This window comes from Podarcis cretensis (assembly GCF_951804945.1).
Source record: "Podarcis cretensis genome assembly, chromosome: 9".
NCBI lineage: Eukaryota > Metazoa > Chordata > Lepidosauria > Squamata > Lacertidae > Podarcis > Podarcis cretensis.
The window spans coordinates 15,975,111-15,996,327 of record NC_137178.1 but is presented as its reverse complement, the minus strand read 5'-3'; the positions used below and the strand labels follow the sequence as shown (position 1 = coordinate 15,996,327).

At 44.7% G+C, this 21,217-nt stretch overlaps 1 protein-coding gene across 7 annotated transcripts in view; it reads right to left on the bottom strand.

Moving 5' to 3' along the window:
* The window catches only part of AFF1 (ALF transcription elongation factor 1), a 148,562-nt gene that overhangs the window by 71,469 nt on the left and 55,876 nt on the right, over window positions 1–21,217 (bottom strand). For all 7 annotated transcript variants that reach the window (XM_079990719.1, XM_079990724.1, XM_079990720.1 and 4 more), the window contains 2 exons: window positions 7,434–7,554; window positions 5,738–6,634 (listed from right to left, as the gene is read on the bottom strand). In XM_079990719.1, the coding sequence (XP_079846845.1) occupies window positions 5,738–6,634; window positions 7,434–7,554 (1,018 nt within the window). The remainder of the gene's footprint in view (window positions 1–5,737; window positions 6,635–7,433; window positions 7,555–21,217) is intronic.

The window sequence follows — 21,217 nt, the reverse complement described above, 5'->3', positions numbered from 1 at the left end:
TGGCATCATCAACATTCAAGGACACATTTCAGAAAGGCAAAAGCACAAAATGAGGGTATGGAGCAAAGCCACTGAGGGATATGGCTTGCAAGAGAGTCGGCTAGATAGAGGCTTGGAGGGCCTCATTCACTCCCTGACCCAAAGTTTCCTCCCTCCACGCTACCACACTGGTTCTTGATATACCGATTCGATCCAGTATTATCGTCTCAATAGCACAGTTTGATCTGAGAAGAATTACACTGGAAGTATCAGTTCTCATGCCACCTTGCCGCCTTCTGTGTGGTCTGCTACACAAGGCAAAGGGTGCAAGGATCAGGCGCAAGCACTCTTGCAGAAGAACAATACTGCACTTTTCATGCTGTTTCAGAGCAATGCGTTTGATTCTGCGGCAGCGCAACACTGCACCGCGGTCTCCCATCTGTCAGATGAACAGCAGAGCAGGATGGGAGAGCTGGCAGAAACCTCCAAGCCCAAGTCAACCAGTAGATACCAACATAGTTCATCAGCTACAGGGGAACCAGGCAGAGGGCCTTCTCGGTAGTGGCGCCCGCCCTGTGGAACGTCCTCCCATCAGATGTCAAAGCGATAAACAACTACCTGACATTCAGAAGACATCTTAAGGCAGCCCTGTTCAGGGAAGTTTTTAATGTGTGACATTTTAGTGTATTTTTGTCTCTGTGGAAGCCACCCAAAGTGGCTGGGGAAACCCAGCCAGATGGGTGGGGTACAAATAAATAAATAAATAAATAAATAAATAAATAAATAAATAATAATAATAATATCACTTCCACATGTTCTGGCAAATTTATTTGGATGCAAGCCTGCAAGCACCCCCACTGTGTGTGTGTGTGTGTGTGTGTGTGTATGTGTGTGTACAAACATACATTAAAATCTTAGTTTATAGGCAGTTTTTTTGGACAGAAGACCTCAGAGCAGCATGGGAAGATGCTAAGAACACACAGCACAGTTTAAAAGGGAGGAAAACATAAACCTTACAACTAGCCTTTCTTTCCAGTCACCCAGAAAATACAGCGGAAGTTATCCACCAGACAGCCAGTTCACATTACCTGCCTATGGTCTGTCTCTTCTCTTCTCTTCTCTTCTCTTCTCTTCTCTTCTCTCTCTCTCTCTCCCTTTTTTCTCCCCCCTGGCAATCCAATGCTAGCTCAGTGCTAGCTTGCTGCTCTGCAAGACTTCTGCATCACAACTGAACTTATCAACTCAAGGTAAGGCTCTCCCTCTTTTGACCCTTCAACATCAAGCATCCTGCAACCCACTCCTCCTGCCTCAGGGGGCCAGGTGCGCACAATGCTAATTCCAGTTAGTGTCAAGGCTAGCCAGTGGAGAAGAGGGCCGCTGGATATTTCAGGTTAAGTTATTGGGGGGGAAGGGAGAAAGGAGAACCTTACCTTTCAGCCAATGTACCAGCCCAGATGTCATTGCCCACCAGAGAGCAGCAACGACCAAACACCACGCCGGCATGGTGCAGGAGGGAAAGAGTGTACTGCTCTCTTTGCATGGCTCAAGCAGGATTGCACCCCTTGTCAATAAAGGAAAAACAGATACCTTAGTGGCACTGCTGAAAACCCTGTGGCAGGGGGTATTTAAATGCCCTCATATTCTCCCGATTTCAAAGTGGGGCTTTCCCCACACACAATCAGCCACTGATTTTTTAAAAAACACACTGTAAAAATGGATTACAAAAGGGTGTGCACGCGAAAAGCAGACTAAAGCAGCTAAATGTCTGGTCTCACTTTAGAAGCTCGAGAACTAGATGCTGCTGTATTTCTGGGCATTGTTCTTCGCTCTCTCCCCGGCCAAACCTCTCACTCCCTCCATTGTGTGCTACATCCCAGCCTTGTTGGAAGCTGTTTGCCTCTCATCTGCTCCTAAGTATTGCTCAAGTTTTTCCTGCTGGTTCTTGCTTATCCGCTCTCCTTTCATGTCTGTGCAAATTCCATCAAATCACAGAACGATCAACAGCTTCTCATTAGCAATTCTAACCTATCACTTTCGGCAAGCTGTGCCCCATAAAATAAAGGCCAAGTAAAATAACAGGAGGCCTTCTTTATGTTCTCTTTCTCCTACCTGGGGTTGCCAGATGTTCTCAATTTAGAGGGCTGCATGTATTCAGGAAGATTACTACTCTGCACAAAGTGTGTCTCTCGTCTCAAAACATCTGATTACTGACAGCACTCAAGAAAGCAGTATGGCAGGTTAAGAACACCTCTCTCCTTCTCCCTCTCTTTTACTTTTATCTGGGCTATATTTGCACTCACACTCTCAGCTTCTAAGAACATCGGCTTATCAGCATGATTATCCTTGAACCAGAATGCACACTTCATTCTGTTTCACCAGTCAGGGACCACAAAGCCAGTCCAGCCACAGTTTAGTATGACAATAACCATCTTGAGGCTCTTGTGCTCCATATAAGGAGTTTGGAAGCTTTTAACTTCCACTTTTACTTAACCACAGTTAGTTGTGTCATCTGATCCAACAAACTGCTGTTACTGTTGAAACTATGGCTCCTTTGAAGCAAGCCAACTTGAAAGGAGGGCTTCAGATCACGCCAAGCTATGGTTACATAATGAGTATATAATGTTTAATGGCTGCATTAGGATGTCACACTAAACTACGGTTAGCATAACCTCCTAACGCAGCCATTATACTCTCTATGGGAGTGTACTTGAATGGCAGCATGCAGCATTAGCATGTTATCATGTTAATGAAACACATGCTTTACAAAATGGGGGAATGTTGTGTTGTTGATTTTTTAAAAAGTGCTCCCATTCCCCTCTTTGAAGATTTAAAACAATGATTTAAAAGCCACTCAACCGTGTTCGCTACAAATGCCACCTCATGCTGAAACTTCCAGCTGCTGGTTTTGAAGTCCATGGAAGCATTATTAAACGTTGATAAGCCACAGCCTTCAACACAGCTGTGTTACATGCAAAACTGCAAAGGGCTCACTTTGGATCTAAGAAATGCAACATGGATGCTTAATAAAGCATGATTACTACATGATCTTCAAAAAGCAAAATATATTTCAAACTCTTTGCTTGGCATGCATGGAACATGGTCTTCTTCAGAGAAGCAGGTTTCTGCCCTCCAGCCGACAACAACTTCTGGCAAAAGGCTCCCCAGCCGGAAAAGGGGAAGGAGGTCTGTCCTGGCTCTACTATGGGCTCATTAGGTGGCCAAGGGTAAGCCACCCACTCAATATGCTTCACCTCTAATCTGAAATACAAGAACAGCAGTGATCCTACTGACATAGGATTACTGTGAGAGCAAGCACACACAAATAAAGATTGGGAAATAAGTAAATAATCCAGGAAGCGAAAGAGCAGGAATGGCCAATGCTGTGCAGTTTCCCTGTCTGAGGAACACGTGACCTTTCACCTTGAAGAGCAACTCCCAAACACCAAACAGAATTAAGGGAAATCCCTCTAAATGTAGTTAAGAAGGGTTGTAATAGCTGCAGTCAGTCCCCTCTCTCTCTCTCTCTCGCTCTGAGTCCCCCTTGCAAAGTTTTGAAATTCAAAGTACTCCATGGCAAACTGGGCCGTTTTGTGGACCCCAAATGTGGTCACTCTTTGGTCAGCAGCTCACTAGTCAGAATAATTCCAAAATGAGGCAGGCAGTCTTTCCAGTTCTAAATATAGGGCTTCACATGAAACAGCAACCTAGTGATGGGTCATGCATATATGAGCAGGTGTGGGCAAGTTCACACCCATACACTGCAAATTAAATATCTATTTTAACCGGTGGTTGTTGTTTTTTTAAGGGTAAATGCCATTGGATAGCTTCTTGAATGCTGCAAGTTAGAGACAAGAGAATTTGGAACAGCAGAAAGGCTTGTGTATAGATTTAGCATGAGTACGAAGTGAGTCATAGCATAGCTATCCACTGAGGATTAATTGACTCTGTAGTAAAGCTGATTCCTCTGTTCAAATGGAAAGGCTGAACTTGTCAGTGTTGCCGTAAGCAGATGCCGTCAACAATTAAATTCACAGCTGCAGGTGGCAGCACACAAGCCTCGAAAACTCTGAGTCAATCATCATTTGATGAAAGTGATGTCGAAAGCAAGCACTGGGGAAGAACAGTGGCTATCAAAAACAGGGGAGAACAAAATCTCGAATGCATTTAGGACCCAAATGCAGGAAAATTCCAAATCATACACCAGCATCATTCGTAAGCTATCATCTGGGCAGTAAAGCAACAGAGGCCTGGTCAATTATGGCGTTCACATCTAGGAGATTAGTAGACCCCCTCTGTAGTTTGCATTCCATCAGCAACTGAAAACATTTTGGCTCAGGCAAGTTTTTTGTTTGACCACAGTTTTGAGTTTATCCGGCTCTGCATTGTTCTTAGTTTTTATTCAGTAATTTTTCTATGCTGCTTTGGCAGCTTGTTTCATTATAATGCTTTTAATTTGCTATGTTTGCTGCTTTGGGTGGTTTAATTCTTGAATCAAAGTTTATAAAGTTATCTAAACAAACTCATGCATAAAAACCAAGAACAGAAATATTTAGCCTTGTAGCAATAGATATCCATGCAGGTTTTTCCCCTTTGGCTCCTCTTAACAGTTTCACTCCGGATTAATCAATACATAATAATTCCAACCACCTGATTGTGGTATCTGTCAGTTATTATTGGTTACCAAAATTGCCCCCCTCCTCCAATAAACAAACACAGGCAATAAAAGCCAACACCCACACACAAAACACCACCTGAATCCCTATCGCTTTTGTCTAAAGTCTATCCTTGAACTGCTTTTAACAAGCCTGCTCAACAAGGTGTTTAACAGCTGTTGAACAGGGCCTGCTACACCTTTCTCATTCTGGCAGGCATAATTGAAAGAGGCGGCACGCACCTCAGATCTGCTCCTCAACCCCCTTTGCCATCAACTTTCCCCCGTGTGGAAGGTCTAACAAAGTGATTTTTAGATGAGGCAGAAGAAGCAAATATTCCAATTCCCCAGGCAGTGTCCTTTCCTACAGATCCCAAAACCAGTGCCAGGAAGGATGCACAGAAAGCTTCAGATTCTCACTGGGAATTATGGGACTTGGCAGTCCCAGTTCCTGATGGCAAGATATGCTATTGCCAGGAACTTGAAGCACCAGCTGCTGATGTCTCCACCTATCGTGACATTTTTGGGTCCTTGAGCTAGGGGGAAGTAGCAGCTGCAGAGGGGTGTTGGAGTGTTTGCCTGAACATTTTTTTAAAAAAAGCTTTGTTCCACTTTTGCCGTGAATGGGAGGGCAATTGTCCATTCCTAGCATTGAGTACCTTCTCAGCCCACAATATTCTATTAAAAGTTGGCTTCTCTGCAGCAAGTTCAGCTTTAATGATTGTACTGTACAGTGGTACCTCGGGTTAAGTACTTAATTCGTTCCGGAGGTCCGTTCTTAACCTGAAACTGTTCTTAACCTGCAGCACCACTTTAGCTAATGGGGCCTCCTGCTGCTGCCGCGCCACCGGAGCCCGATTTCTGTTCTTATCCTGAAGCAAAGTTCTTAACCTGAAGCATTATTTCTGGGTTAGTGGAGTCTGTAACCTGAAGCGTATGTAACCTGAAGCATATGTAACCTGAAGTGTATGTAACCTGAGGTACCACTGTATATTGGTTAAACCTAATTATTATTATGGATCGCCCTAAACCAAAACAAGTAAGTATGAATAAATCACTTTACTGCACCAAAGTAAAACCAAAACAAAGAGCAGAAATTCCACTAACCTCAGTCGCTTCAACAGGTATTTTCAATTTGGGCAAGCTGGGCAAGTTGGGCTTGACGTTTGTTTTCACGTTTGCTATTTTCCCGTAGGACTGTTCGTGGTATTCCTCAGGAAGTGGCTTGAGCTCCGGCGACTCGTCCGGAGCTTGATCTTGACCATCCATTGGCCTCACGTAGGCAGTTGGTTTCTGCTGTATTGCACTGGTTTTTGATGACAACGATCCGGGGAAAGTCTGGGAGGAAGGCTGGGCAGCAACGGCTACAGGAGCACTCAAGCTGTCCTGGGTTTCATTCTCACGTGTTCCAGCCACCAGCTCCAGAGAAGGGGAGCTATTCTGCCCGTGGTTTTTGTTGATGCTGCCGAGAGACCTGGAATTGACACGTTGGCTGGAATGTAGAGGCGACAAGGGTGCTATGGGGGAAGACAACGAGGACAGCAAGGGAGAAAGTTCCAAAAGGGAGGGCTGCAGCTTGCGGGCTTCTTCAATGCATCTTTCATTCTTCTTCTGGCCTCTGCTGTTCTGGCCTTCTTGAGTCTTGCGGCCCTGCTCTTGACTTCGCCTCTGGTTGCTGGGCAGCCCACTGCTTTGCGAGGCCAGTTCTATCCTTGAGTGAATTTTTTGGTGGTGCAGAGAGTTGCCCGCAGAGGGAGCACCCGAAGCAATGGGTCCCAAGGGCTTGCGGTGATGGCTACCATTCTGGAATGAGGCGGGTACCACGCTGCTGGTCTTTTCAGGCAAGAGTGGGCGATCTGGCTTGCGCTGAGGGATCAGAGACATGACGCTTGTGGGGATCCCTATGAAATCTTGCTGAGACTTGATGGCGATAAGCTCCTTCATCTCTTCGTAATTGCCAAACATCTTCTGAATCCGGCTGGATAGCTCATCTGCTTTGTTGTTCTGAAACGGGGAGGAAAACAACCGCGAAATGGAAGAGGTGAAATTAAACCATTCCCGCCCCCCTCAGTTCACTGAGGATGTCCTCACTCCTTAGCAGATTTTGCTACTATGCAATGAGAGAACCAGGGTCACAGAAAGGCATTTCTGCTTATGTGGTGCTAACCAATAGGTGAACTGAAGAGTGTGGGACAACACAGGCTAACAGAAACCTAAATTCATGTAGCTCGATACCTATAATCGCAATAAAATATTATGTACATTTTTAAAAAAACTAAGTGTCAGTTGTCCAAGTTTTTTCTTTTTAAGTCATGCCACTGCTTTTATACTCAAATGATCGCATCACTGAAAAGCTGAAGCTCTCTTACAGCCAGAGTGAGACTGCTAGCCCAGCGTTTTCTGGTAGCAATTCCCCAGTAAAACACACAGAGGTCTTGCTAAGCCCTGCAACATCAGTTCTTTAAAGCAGGAAAGCCAGGCATTGAATCTGGGATCCTCTGCACTCAAAGCACATGGTCTCGCATTGTGCCATGGGCCCTCTCAGGTTCACTTCTTGCTGATCAATTTCTAGCTGCACATTTTTATTTACATCCCCACAAGCAAGAGAGGCTTGCTTCTGAAAGAAAGCTGAAGGTATAGAGATAGAGTCTGTGGTTTCCTTGAATTGGCAAGAACCCCATAGCCACTGCCCTGGAGACAGCAGAAACGCATTAGGCAGGGCAAAGAGGCCAAAGACTCAATCTGTAAATGCAACAACTCCCTGCTGTAAATCCTACTGTGCAATGTGAGACTGTGCCGATACCTTGTAAGGTTCTCCAAAGAGAGGGATATCAGCAGGGAATGATTCTTTCTCCTGGAGAGCTTCCTGATTCCTCCTCTCTTTTGCTTGGATGCGGAGCAAATTTCTCTCTTCATTGTACAAGCTGTGGGCAGAGAGAGAAAGAGGGGATATTACTACCTAGGCTATGCTTCTGCAATTAACAAAGTACCTCCTCAAGCTAATAAGGACTTTCTAGAATTGCAAAAGGTAGGTAGGTAATTAAACTAAGCAGAGACCTTGCGCTCAGTAGCTAAGCAGACAATATAGTTGGACAACACATAGATACATGCCTGCAGGCATGCTGGGGAGTCTCAAGGAAAGCAAGACATGCTTGCATAAAAAGCCTGAACAAGAAAATACTCCAGCAAACCTTTTGTATACCAAAAAAAGACTTTCCCAAGGTCCACACATAACTGTTTGATGTGGCCTTTATAGAAGTACTGAGGAGGTGGTTCGCACACCCTAGTCATCATGTTCTTTATTCCAGACACTCCATGGACCCAAGAGATTAGGGACAGGCAACTCCCATTGGCCTTGTTTCTTGCCTTGCAGAGGAGTAACCCAGTAGATAAGAAGTTAAAAAGTAGTTGATTACCAGAGCTATAGATGGCTTAGTCCTTAGCATAATATGTGTAAGACAGATCGCCATGGGAGTGGGGGAGCTGAAATAATAATAATAATAAGCCATGCAATGGGGGGCACTGATGAGACACCTCTCGAAACCCAAACAGCTGCCTTTATAGAGATTTCATCAGGCCTACTTCTGCTTCCTTTTAAAAATACATTATCTCAGAGATCACCATGAGGTTGAAATCTGTGGCTTTGTGTTGCATGTTATGAAGCACATACAGTTCTGCTAATTCATTGCGGCCAAAATGACCCCAATCATCAAGTGCTGCTCCAACCTTTCCTCAAATGCTTCAAATTACGAGGTTTCCACAGACTCCCTGCGCAGGTTTGTTCCACTTGCTAATTGTTCTCATGTATGGAAGGATTTCTTTCCCCAGTGTTTACCTTCCCACAGGGATCCTGGGAATGGGAACATGCTCTGGCCGAAGCCCTAGAAAACCACTCGCTGTCAGTCAGTGTAGACAAGAGCTAAATGGAACAATGGTCTGACTCAGTGTAAGACAGCTTCGTATGTTCCCTATAGATACGCCTGAGAAACAGCAGGGGCTACCCTTGCCTGCCCACTTAAGTCCATTATTTCTTGTCCCATCTTAATACATACACACACACACACACACACACACACACACACACACACACTGCTACCGCCTGCCCCCGCCCCCCATCAGCCCTCTTCTTGCTGAGATTGTGAAAACTGCAGCAAATCCATTTTCCCAAGAAGAAGAAGAAGCCACTTTTTGGCTTTCACGCTTGGACTGAAATTTGGGAGTGTTATTACACCCAGTCATGCACTGGGAACAAGGGAAAGAAACCACTGTCTTTTCAATGACTTTATGTGTAAGAAAGCTCATGGAAAAGGCCGCAGAATGTTGATTTGTTCGGAACAACCGCTACGTGTGAACCAGAGCCTCTAAAACAACTGTTATTATTCTCTTATCAACACAAAGCTGAGAAGGCAGATGTGCATTGCCAGAGGACAACAGTGTTATGTAAAATATCTGGCAATGCATCATCCCAGAGCCCCTGTACCATTCTTCTTCCCAAGACTTTCCCAAGGTCCACACATAACTGTTTGATGTGGCCTTTATAGAAGTACTGAGAAGTACGTTTCCGAGCACAATTCAAAGTGTTGGTGCTGACCTTTAAAGCCCTAAACGGCCTCAGTCCAGTATATCTGAAGGAGTGTCTCCTCCCCCATCGTTCTGCCCGGACACTGAGGTCCAGCTCCGAGGGCCTTCTGGCAGTTCCCTCACTGCGAGAGGCCAAGTTACAGGGAACCAGGCAGAGGGCCTTCTCGGTAGTGGTGCCCGCCCTGTGGAACGCCCTCCCATCAGATGTCAAAGCAATAAACATCTACCTGACATTCAGAAGACATCTGAAGGCAGCCCTGTTCAGGGAAGTTTTTAATATGTGACATTTTAGTGTATCTTTCATCTTTGTTGGAAGCCGCCCAGAGTGGCTGGGGAAACCCAGCCAGATGGGTGGGGTACAAATAATAAATAATAATAATAATAATTATTATTATTATTATTATTATATATTATTCTTCTGCCTTGCATACCCCAGCCGTTAATGCAATTCAGCAGAAAATGCTTCCACACCAGTCCCATTCATTTCAGTGGGTTTGAAGCAGGCGTTCTTGGAAGGCTCTGTCATCAGCCCTTATAGATTTGTCTCACCAAGCAGCCGCCACCAATTTGAATCATCTCCTGCACCTCTCAGTTTGGAGATTTGCACAATGAGTTTCAACAAAATGCCTGGATTTTTTTCCCTTCAGGTAGCACACAGACAGAGGCTTAACAGCTTTGTTGAAATAAAAACATTATTCTTCCACCAGACTGGCTTATTTTAAATTAAAATTTTATTCCCACCATTCTTCCAGCTAGCCCTAGCCCCACCTAACAATGCCAAGCCTATGAAAATCTCATAGAATCTATGCAACTTGCTCTTGGGCAGACTGAGGGACAGTGAATGGGCCTGGGTCTAAGCTTTGTGGATGAGCAGAGATTTGAACCTGCACCTTCCCAGTCTATGTCCAAGTCTTCACTCACTAGGCCACACTGCCTCTCAAGTAATCACTATTTTTAAAGGTACCAGCCTGAGCTCTTCCCTTAGAGGTCTTCAGAGATTAGGAAGCTGGGTACGCAGAACAGGACCAACTCAGTGGCTGAAACCAGGTTCTGAAATTCCCTATATTGGATACCCATTAAGTTCGCCCACCCCCAGATTTCTACTGTGGTGTTAAAGCCTTTGTTTGCTTTTGTTTTGAAGACACTTTCCTGCGTGTTCCTTGGGGAAATTGCAAAGCAGGGGTAGAATATAAGTTGCTTCTTGGACTGGTAGATATATTGCTTGTTTGGGTAAGTGGTAGGTATCTCATTCATGTAAAAAAAAAGAGGGTAAAGGACCCCTGGACGGTTAAGTCCAGTGAAAGGGGACTATGGGGTTGTGGTGCTCATCTCGTTTTCAGGCCGAGGAAGGCAGCATTTGTCCACACACAGCTTTCCGGGTCATGTGGCCAGCATGACTGAACCGCTTCTGGAGCAACAGGACACTGTGACTGAAACCAAAGAGCCCATAAATGCCGTTTATCTTCCTGCCGCAGTGGTACCTATTTATTTATTTGCACTGGTGTGCTTTCCAACTGCTGGGTTGGCAGGAGCTGGGGCAGAGCAACGGGAGCTTACCCCATTGCGGGGATTCAAACTGCCAACCTTCTGATCAGCAAGCCCAAGAGGCTTGGTGGTTTAGACCACAGCACCATCCTCGCTCATTCATGTATCATATCTTGATACCTTTCCTCTTCTAGCACTCTGGCTGATGGCTCAGCCCCCTAACCACTCTATGAGCTAGGTTAGGTTGGGAAAAAGGAAAGAGCCAGAGATCCTTTTAGGGCAGGGGTAATCTACCATTTTAGGGATGCGGGTGGCGCTGTGGGTTAAACCACAGAACCTAGGACTTGCCGAGCAGTTCGAAAGCACGTCAAAGTGCAAGTAGATAAATTGGTACCACTCCGGCGGGAAGGTAAACGGTGTTTCCATGCGCTGCTCTGGTTCGCCAGAAGCAGCTTAGTCATGCTGGTCACATGACCCGGAAGCTGTACGCCGGCTCCCTCAGCCAGTAAAGCGAGATGAGCGCCGCAACCCGAGTCATTCACGACCGGACCTAATGGTCAGGGGTCCCCTTTACCCTTTTTATACCTACCACCCACAAATGCATATTTCTGGATGCTAAAATTTCCTTACCGCCCACCAGTGCTCGATGGAAGGTGGATTCAGCTTGTCCTGTAGAACCCCCTACCGCCCACCTAGAATCCTGATTTGCCCACTAGTGGGCGGGAGGGATCAGGTTGACAACCCGTGTCTTAGGGCTCCAAATTTGAGCCTCTGTTCCTCAGACCTACATCCAGCCTTCTATGCATGGCACCAAACTGGCTCACAAGAAATGCTGGGGGTGTGCGTGTCACATTATAGACTTCTCAGCATCATTCCAATTTTAGCATATGTGGAGCAAACACAGAGCTATGCCTGCCTACGGCCCACGGAAGGATGAAATTTGACTCTCCAAACCCACGGTGAAAGTCAACAAAACTGGATTCTGCTTAAGAATGTCAGGCATTTTGAATTAATAATCAAGCACAAGGAAATGTGGTCTTGGGGGAAAGACATGTTTGCTTGTTTTCGTTGGGAGGCACCCCACGACCGTAACTCGGATGAATGACTTGTTTCACAGCACAAGCAGTGAAATCATACAAAAGTGTTATTGTGGGGTGGAAGTGCAATATACTGTGGGTTAAGAGTGGTGGTTTGTGTGGGCCCAATCACTTCCTCCTTACTGAGGAGCCATGGTGCGGTAATAAGGGAAAGCTAACGAAAAGTATCTTAAAAATATCTTAAAAAGCAGAGACATCTTAAAAAGGAGAGACATCACCTTGCCAACAAAGGTCCGTATAGTTAAAGCTATGGTTTTCCCAGTAGTGATGTATGGAAGTGAGAGCCGGACCATAAAGAAGGCTGATTGCCAAAGAATTGATGCTTTTGAATTATGGTGCTGGAGGAGACTCTTGAGAGTCCCATGGACTGCAAGAAGATTAAACCTATCCATTCTTAAGGAAATCAGCCCTGAGTGCTCACTGGAAGGACAGATCCTGAAGCTGAGGCTCCATTACTTTGGCCACCTCATGAGAAGAGAAGACTCCCTGGAAAAGACCCTGATGTTGGGAAAGATGGAGGGCACAAGGAGAAGGGGATGACAGAGGACGAGATGGTTGGATAGTGTTCTCGAAACTACCAACATGAGTCTGACCAAACTGCGGGAGGCAGTGGAAGACAGGAGTGGCTGGCGTGCTCTGGTCCATGGGGTCACGGAGAGTCGGACACGACTGAACAACTAAACAACAATGAAAAGTGCCTGGTTTTCAATCGTGGAAACATAACAGTAATGTAACTAGGGTTGTGCTCACAGGAGTGTAGCTGCTCAGGTTGAAAGCTCAGCTTCCCTCTTAGAATCGCAAATTGGCAATGTTACACTGACAACAGAAGCTACAATTTGCAGAACGCACCAGGCAAGGTCTAGACCTAATCCCCCTTTCGCCCCATTCCCCGCACTGGACTGCTCAGTCCCTTCCTATCAATACTGCACTGACTGGCCTTGCATCCAGTTTTGATCCGGTCCTCCTTTTCCTCCCTGCCGAGAAGCCTTGCACTCCCTCCACTGCAAGATGGAGGCTGTAAGACCTGCAGTCTTTTGCCTTCCACGCAGCTGCGGTGGGAATAGGAAAAATTTGGAAGTTTTTCCCTGACGTATTTATCCTGCTCAAGCGTAGCCACAGCTCTTGCCGCACTTAAGTTCAAGAGGTTCCCGCACCAGGAAACTCCCCCTTTTCCCACTGCCAAGTCACTGCTTTAAAGAGGATACAAGAGGAATTGAAAGAGTTAAGAAACTTAAGGTGGCAGCGATGCTGCACAGGAGCAGAAACTCAGAGGCCTCTGGAATCATCACACTTGTGTTGTGACAAAGCAAGTTAGTTGCTGGCGTGTTATTGGGAAACAGAAGCTCTGCTGCTGCCATGGCAACGTCAAGCCCAGACCACTGACTTAGCTAGATCCATCCATTTACCACATGCAGAGAGGCTGCTTGCTTTACAGTTCTTAAACATAAAGAGAAGTTGTTGACCAGCAACATCTACCTTCCTCCTTTCCCCTTGTGTCTAAGTTTAGTGCGCTGGAGAAAGCTTGCATATTTGTTTTATTAGCAGGGGTTTCTCTCTAAAGGAAGCTACTGGATTGCTTTTGCTTACTAGCTGTTCTGCTGACCCAAATATAATGGCCTTTAAACCGCTCGGGTCTGAGTTTCTGCATTACGAGGAAATCTCACCTTGCTGTATTTAGGGTGCATTAAAAATGGCAGAAAGGCAGTTACTTCTCTCTTTCTCTCCCCCCCCCCCCCCGCCCAAACCAATCCAAAACAAACAAACAAACCAATACCCAAAACAAGATGCAGCAACTCTACAATAACAGAATTTCTATAATTCATAAGCCTTTGAAATCCTTTGCTATCATTATATTCCGCTGAGTGATCGCCGAATCAAAAAACCGGATTTAATCTATTAAAACATATAACGGCAACTGAAGGGGATAGGTATGGTTACATGCCAGCCCAGTCTCTGCTGAGTCGTGAACCAGACTTTGGGCATCCCAGGCACCTATTCAGGGTCTGTGTTTCCTTCGCGACAATAAGGCACAGCGGAGTTTGTGGTGTCTTTATGATGTATGGTTTATTCACACACACACACACACACACACACACACACAACCAGGAGCCTAGAAAGGAAGGGTTCACCACAACAGCACCCCAAAGGATGCCAGCTTATTCATAGTAGCAGTTTCAGCATCCTTTCTCTGCAGCCTCTATTGCTCTGTGGGGCAACTTTTCTTCTCTGCTTCCTGGTTACATCACACTCCCTAAACTAAGTCCTTCATCTACATGAGGGCTCAGTTCATTTGCATCCTAGCACCTTTTTCCTTTGATGCTTGCAACTCCTGATCACCTCACAAATAAAGTTTGTCTCACTTCATTAACACTTGTTGATTTGGCTAGGATTACCATGTCCAATACACAACCCAGGAAATGTGCCTAAACCCAATTAGCTTTTACAGATGCTTAGAATATACACTATGCTTCCTTAGATTCTAATTCCTGGATAGTCTGACACATGATTTTTAACACAAGCTTAATTAATTAAACACCTCTAACTCGCTACAATATGAAAGCTTTTTTGGAAGTGATCATTTTGCAGATTCATACAAACCCTGGTCATATGAACTGATGGAGCTGGCTAACAGAATGCAGGGGAAAAGAAATTCTTCCAGGAGGAAAACTTCCCACTACTTCCCCCCTCCCATGGAGCTTTCTATTTCTAAAAATGCACCATTCCATTAAAAAAGGATTAGTAACTTAATGGAGACAAATCAAATCAACACCAAACTGAGCAGTTTCAATGTTGAAATTAACTTTTTTCAGGTGACACCTCCTAGGAAGTGCCAGTATTCTAAACCAACACACAGTATATTTGCAAACTGGAACAGGGAACAGAGAAGGAGGGAAATGAAACCAAAAGATTATGCATAACAAAACGTGGAGGGGGGGGGGAGTATTGGGATGGCTTCATTTCAGATTAAGACAGATTCAATTATAGTCCATAAAAATGCACTGACTGGTTTTAAACATGCCTTTTACAAAGCATGGCATACCATGCAAATAACTATTTTTTCTTTTGTTGTTATTTTATTTATAAATAGTCAGGTGATTTCATAACATTAGCTGCAGGTCAAATCAAAGCCAACTTAAAATTCTAATTCTATGTAACTGGCAAGTGAAAGTAAAACCCAAACTAAAAAAAAGTGTGACTGCATTAAACCACATTAAGTGTATTTCAGGGAACAAAAACTTAATATTAAATATTTCAGTAAACTATGATAAAATACATAAAATTAACAAGGTGTGTATATATATAATTTTCATTTTGCTTACTAAAAGCAAAGCAAACATGATACATCTGATCCTACTCATTTCAAAGTTTTCTAAGCCTCTGCTGAGGAGGGGGGGTAAATTCCCCAAAAATGTGTAAGATTTTCTAAACGTCAAAGGAAACCAGCCTTTCTTGTTCAAACATTTGTGACAGTGTTTTTTCATTCTATTTTAACATACTGAAGCTGCAACACGGTTGTGAATATAGAAGTCGATACTATTACATAGGCTGGGCATAACCCAAGCAAAAAAATAATTTAAGGATACCTTTCAGTAAAATTAGTGCTGGACTCAAGCACTGAAACTGATGATATTCAAAAAGACTGAACTGTGTAGCCATTAAAAGCAGTACAGCACTGGAATGTTTCAATGTATTATGTTTTAATGACGAGAATATCATTTCCATTATCATCCAACCTGGCACACAATTTTTTATTTTATTTTTGCATTTACTAAAATATTTATATGGGGCTTTCAGTATAAGCTATGTCCAAAGTAGTTCACATTAATTTCAATAGAAACGACAACAATAAAATATGGATATGGATGATAAAGTGTTTAGAAATGAGTGGTTTACAATAAACTTCCCCCCCACCCCCCACCCCCGGTTACACGACAAGTTCAATGGAACTTATTCCCAGGTGAAGTGCAAACAGGACTGCAAACAGTGACAGATGACTGTTATTGCTACTGCTTTTCACCTGATTGAACTTTGCTCATATTGCCATTTTTTTAAAATTAGCATCAGCTGAAGTGATCCAAACAATTTACTTTCTGACACGTTCAGGCTGTGAAGTTTTCTGGAAAAAGGAGCCTCATGTAGAATGTCCACCATACTAAAACTTCCTTTATTCCACTGGCCCAAATCGCCACTTGACACAAATGTCCCGTTTGTGACACATTAAGCGCATTATTCATTTAGAACAGAAACATCACAAGTGATAGCTGCTAAGTTTTATGCTGCAGGAGGGGGAAAGGGTGGACAAGAAGCTGTAAGAAATGGGTAATGTGTTTCCGCTCTAGAACATGAACCATTTCTCCCTTCCAAAGATTAAGGAAGAACATTTCCTTTTAACACAACAGCAGGAAATCAAGAGACTTAATAAAGCCCTTTTCTCATTAAAGCTACACCTTCCCTGCTATGAGAAGAGAGCGATTAAAGTTTCCCAAGAACAAGGGTGGAGCTTTTCCCCTACCTTTTCTTATATATATAAAAAATATCAAGATTATCTTTTCTAAGAGCAATAAAAACTAGCCATTGATATGTATCATCACATTAGTCACACACCCAGTCCTGCTTCTCAGCAAAATCTGGATGGGAAAATTTCTAACAATGAGAGCCAGCAGCCAATGCATTGGCTCAGTGTCCCAATACTGTGATGTGAAATGCACAACCGTTCCAGTTCTCTGTGCACCAAACCACAACTCTCTTTGCTTTTGCAACACTCCTGGTTGACCACCAACACACATCCCTTCATGCCCTGGGCCTTTTATGAGGATTTCCAACTAGCAGTTCAAGGTAGACATCTGCTTCTCTTGCAAGAATGCTTGATTTGTTAGCATTCTGTGACTGAGCCTTCCCTGTTAGGACAACCATGAACATTCCTTGCCATCCCTGCGTTCTTAAACATTTCCCTCTATGGCTTTGCATATCATCAAGAAGAAGAAGAGTTTGGATTTGTTATCCTGCTTTATCACTACCCTAAGGAGTCTCAAAGCGGCTAACAATCTCCTTTCTCTTCCTCCCCCACAACAAACACTCTGTGAGGTGAGTGGGGCTGAGAGACTTCTGAGAAGTGTGACTAGCCCAAGGTCACCCAGCAGCTGCATGTGGAGGAGCGGGGAATCAAACTCAGTTCACCAGATTACGAGTCTACCGCTCTTAACCACTACACCACACTGGCTCACAAGGGCAGGACACCTTGTACCCTAATCTTAAAATATACCAGAATATAACTGACTACAATACATTGGCTAGACTCAGCATGTCACTAAAAAGGTAAAGGTAAAGGTACCCCTGCCCGTACGGGCCAGTCTTGACAGACTCTGGGGTTGTGCGCCCATCTCACTCAAGAGGCCGGGGGCCAGCGCTGTCCGGAGACACATCCGGGTCACGTGGCCAGCGTGACAAGCTGTATCTGGCGAGCCAGCGCAACACACGGAAACGCCGTTTACCTTCCCACCAGTAAGTGGTCCCTATTTATCTACTTGCACCCGGGGGTGCTTTCGAACTGCTAGGTTGGCAGGCGCTGGGACCGAGCAGCGGGAGCGCACCCCGCCGCGGGGATTCGAACCGCCGACCTTTCGATCGGCAAGCCCTAGGCGCTGAGGCTTTTATCCACAGCACCACCCGCGTCCCCTAGCATGTCACTACCACGTCTAAAATATAGCATAAGGGAATGACCTATGAACCAGCAAGTAATCTGGATGAGAGCTTGCACGACCAGCAGCATGCAGGCCTCTCTCAACATCCAGAATCCCAAGAAAGACAAAAACCTGAAAGCAACCCAATAATTCACCAGCTTGCTACTTAACCCTCTGGGAAGGTGTGAAGAATGAAACTGTGCAACAGGCAGGTAGCATTTACTATTCTCATTACTAAAGGATATGCAATCGCAGGATGAGGGGCTCTGTTAAGGAGGAAAGGGAATCCTGGCAATGCCAACTTCCTTTTCTTTGCAAGTGCAAAATGATTAAAATTAAGACTGACTTTCTTGGTAAAGAGTGCAGTGAGAAGGAAGACATCCCCAGGGCACTAGTGCATTGAGAGACGACTCCCCAAACTGGCTTCCAAGTATTATCTTTTGTTGGAACAGTCAGATGGTTAAAGAGCAAGAGCAAAATATATTTTATCTCTGCAGGGCTGTTAAAAAACAAAAACACAGAGAGAGAGAGCAGGAAGAATACAAAGGATGGAATGTGCTTGCATGCAGCCGAATTGGGAGGGTTAATTAGCACATCAAAGGTCCGAGACAACAAAGGAGAAAAATCTGCAGCAAACAGTCAGCTTGATAAGAGAGATCAAATATTTACCAGAGTTGATGCCTTCACCTCGCCACCCCTGGGGCTCCCTCTCCCCTTAAATGCTGCAAGTGACCTAGCAGAAAAGCTTCACTTGCCAAGTCTCTGCTGGCCTAACAGCTGTTAAGAGTCACAGGAAGGCTGCAAGGGGAGGGGAAAGGAGAAGGTCAACTCTAAATACCACCTTTGTCTGCAGCAGCCTTCCTTAACAGCTGCCAGGCTGGGACCAGAGGCCCTCCAGATGCTGTTGGACTCCAACTCCCATCTCTCCCCACCACCAGCAAGGCCAGTACTCAGGAGTGATGAGTCTTGTAGTCCATCATCAACTGGAGGGCTTAACAGGGGTCCGCAAACTTTTCAGCAGGGGGCCGGTCCACTGTCCCTCAAACCTTGTCTGGGGCCGGACTATATTTTGAAAAATGATAAGAATAATAATGAATGAATTCCTATGCCCACAAATAACCCAGAGATACATTTTAAATAAAGCACACATTCTACCCATGTAAAAACACCAGGCAAGCCCCACAAATATCCCAGAGATGCATTTTTAATTAAAGGGCACATTCTACTCATGTAAAAACATGCTGATTCCCGGACCGTCCGCGGGCTGGATTTAGAAGGTGATTGGGCCGGATCTGGCTCCCAGGCCTTAGGTTGCCTACCCATGGCTTAGAGCCATAGAGCAAAGCAAGATAAGGTGGGCCAGGGTTTGGTTCCCCTTCACACTCCTAGACTTTTATACACCAACAAGATGAGCATGCGCATAACAAATTCAGGATGGGAAGCAGGTAATTATCCAAGGATAGCACAAGAAATAAGTTAACACATACCTCAGACTATTTCTAACTGCAACCATGACCACCCTGCCCCCAAATAATTAACCCTGCCAGAATGGCAGGAGCTGCAAATTTATCTTCAATGCAGTTCAATTTTTCTAAGAAAAAAGAAGGGGAGGAGAGAGGAAGAATGCCAAATTGCCTAAATCTTAATTTTCCCTTCCTACTCCTTCTGTCTTCCTATTCCGTGATGCCTGTCTCTAGCCACCACTTTGCACAGAAAACAGGAGCATGCTTTTGAACGGGCCAGTTTTTCCTTAGATCTGAAGTAATTCTAACACAGCAAGCTTTTTAGATGTTTTTTAAAAAATATAGAAAAATTTCTAATGCCAGCATTTCTGCTTTAATTTATTTTGTTTTCAGTAAACCACTCCCCTGAAAACCCAAGTCCCCCTTTCCCGTTTTTCAGAATTGCTGCCTTCTGTCACTCACAAAAACAAGCCAGAAAGTTTATCTGGAATTTGTCTTCCTGGGGGGGCCAGTAAGCCGGTTGTAAAACCTGCTGCCTTGGAATTAATAAACAAGTTCTACTCCTTTGAAAGTGAAAGGGATGTTTAAAGGCGGAGTTAGTAGAAGGAAGGTGGATTAGTAGAAAGAGGATCCGCACTCGCCTGGAAAAAATGGTCAAAGAATAAAAAATGCATGAAACAACACTTCTTTAAAAGCACTATTATGTAGGATACTGAGCAAATTGGTGAACATATTCAGTAACACAAACCTCCTGCTGGAATAAGTATTGAAGCTGGTTTTCCAGATCCATGCTCTTTTCAGACTTTCGAAGGACAGTCACTTTCTTTAAAATGTTGAACACACTGGTTAGAGGTTGCTAGCACCAATCTCAAAAGAGTGCCCTTGGAGCAGCTGGTAGATTTTTAAAACCCACCCGAAATTATTTCAAGCACCTGAGGAACAATTACTTAGCAAATGCATTGAACCTGGAACAGATTTTAAGTTAAGGCACCTGGAACTTCTTCCTCTTTTGCTTCCATAGTTTTGTCATGGCTTTTCTGCACTAGATGACAGAAAAGAACTGCTTTGCTAGGGGTCAAATCAACAAACATACACTGACAAATCACATCAGTTTTCCAACAGCGAACCCATGTGAATTGCCCACTGACCGCCTGAAAATTGCCACGGGTCTTGGGCTGATCACTTAATGGGGGTTTTTTGGCCTGTTGTAAGCTCTGTCCTAAGGGACCTGGGTGGCGCTGTGGGTTAAACCACAAAGACTAGGATTTGCCAATCAGAAGGTTGGCGGTTCGAATCCCTGCAATGGGGTGAGCTCCTGTTGTTCGGTCCCTGCTCCTGCCAACCTAGCAGTTCGAAAGCACAAAGTGCAAGTAGATAAATAGGTACCGCTCCAGCGGGAAGGTAAACTGTCTGCGGACAAACACCGGCTCCCTTGGCCAATAAAGCGAGATGAGCGCCGCAACCCCAGAGTCGGTCACGACTGGACCTAGTGGTCAGGCGTCCCTTTACCTTTAAGCTCTGTCCTAGATGATATATGATTTTAAATTGTATTTTTACAGACATGGCGCTGACCAGCTGAATGAAGCTTGCAAACTGTAGACCATGGTTTAGAACTGCTGCCTTAAAATATTCTGCCAATAGCCAGCCAGAATATTCCTTGTGCATGGTGCATAGGAAATGTCATAGCTTGGTGGCAGAACATCCAATCCCTGGCATCTTCAGGTAGCACTGGCACGGGTCCGCAAATTCTGTAGAGCCACTGCCAGCCAGTTTAGACAGTAATGAGTTACATGGACCAGCTTCCTATGTTCCTAACATGATAACTTACGCCCTATAGGCCTTTTCCCAGACCTTACGTAACTGGGAACAGGAGCTACAACAAGGTCAATTATATAATCCCATTCATTTACTGTTTTGACACCTGCTAGAAATGCACGCTAACCAACAGTTTAAAAACCATGCATGCATGCACAACAATATCATTTTTCCTTCTCCCAAAGAACAGTGTGTCCTGCCAAACCAGTCTTTGCAAGGAGAGGGAGTGAAGGAAAAGGCAAGCAAGCTGATCAGGTTTCTCGATGTCACAATTTAATGCGTATGTGGCAGACACATAAAAGTCACTGCCCGGGCCAGATTTGTTTTGCGACAATCTAGCATGATCAAATGCAGCAGGAGATGCATCAGTTAAAAAGAGATGGCTATGTAGATTACGGCACATTTGATTCTCAATACCCCAACACACACACACACACACACACACACAAATTCTGTGGGCTAATG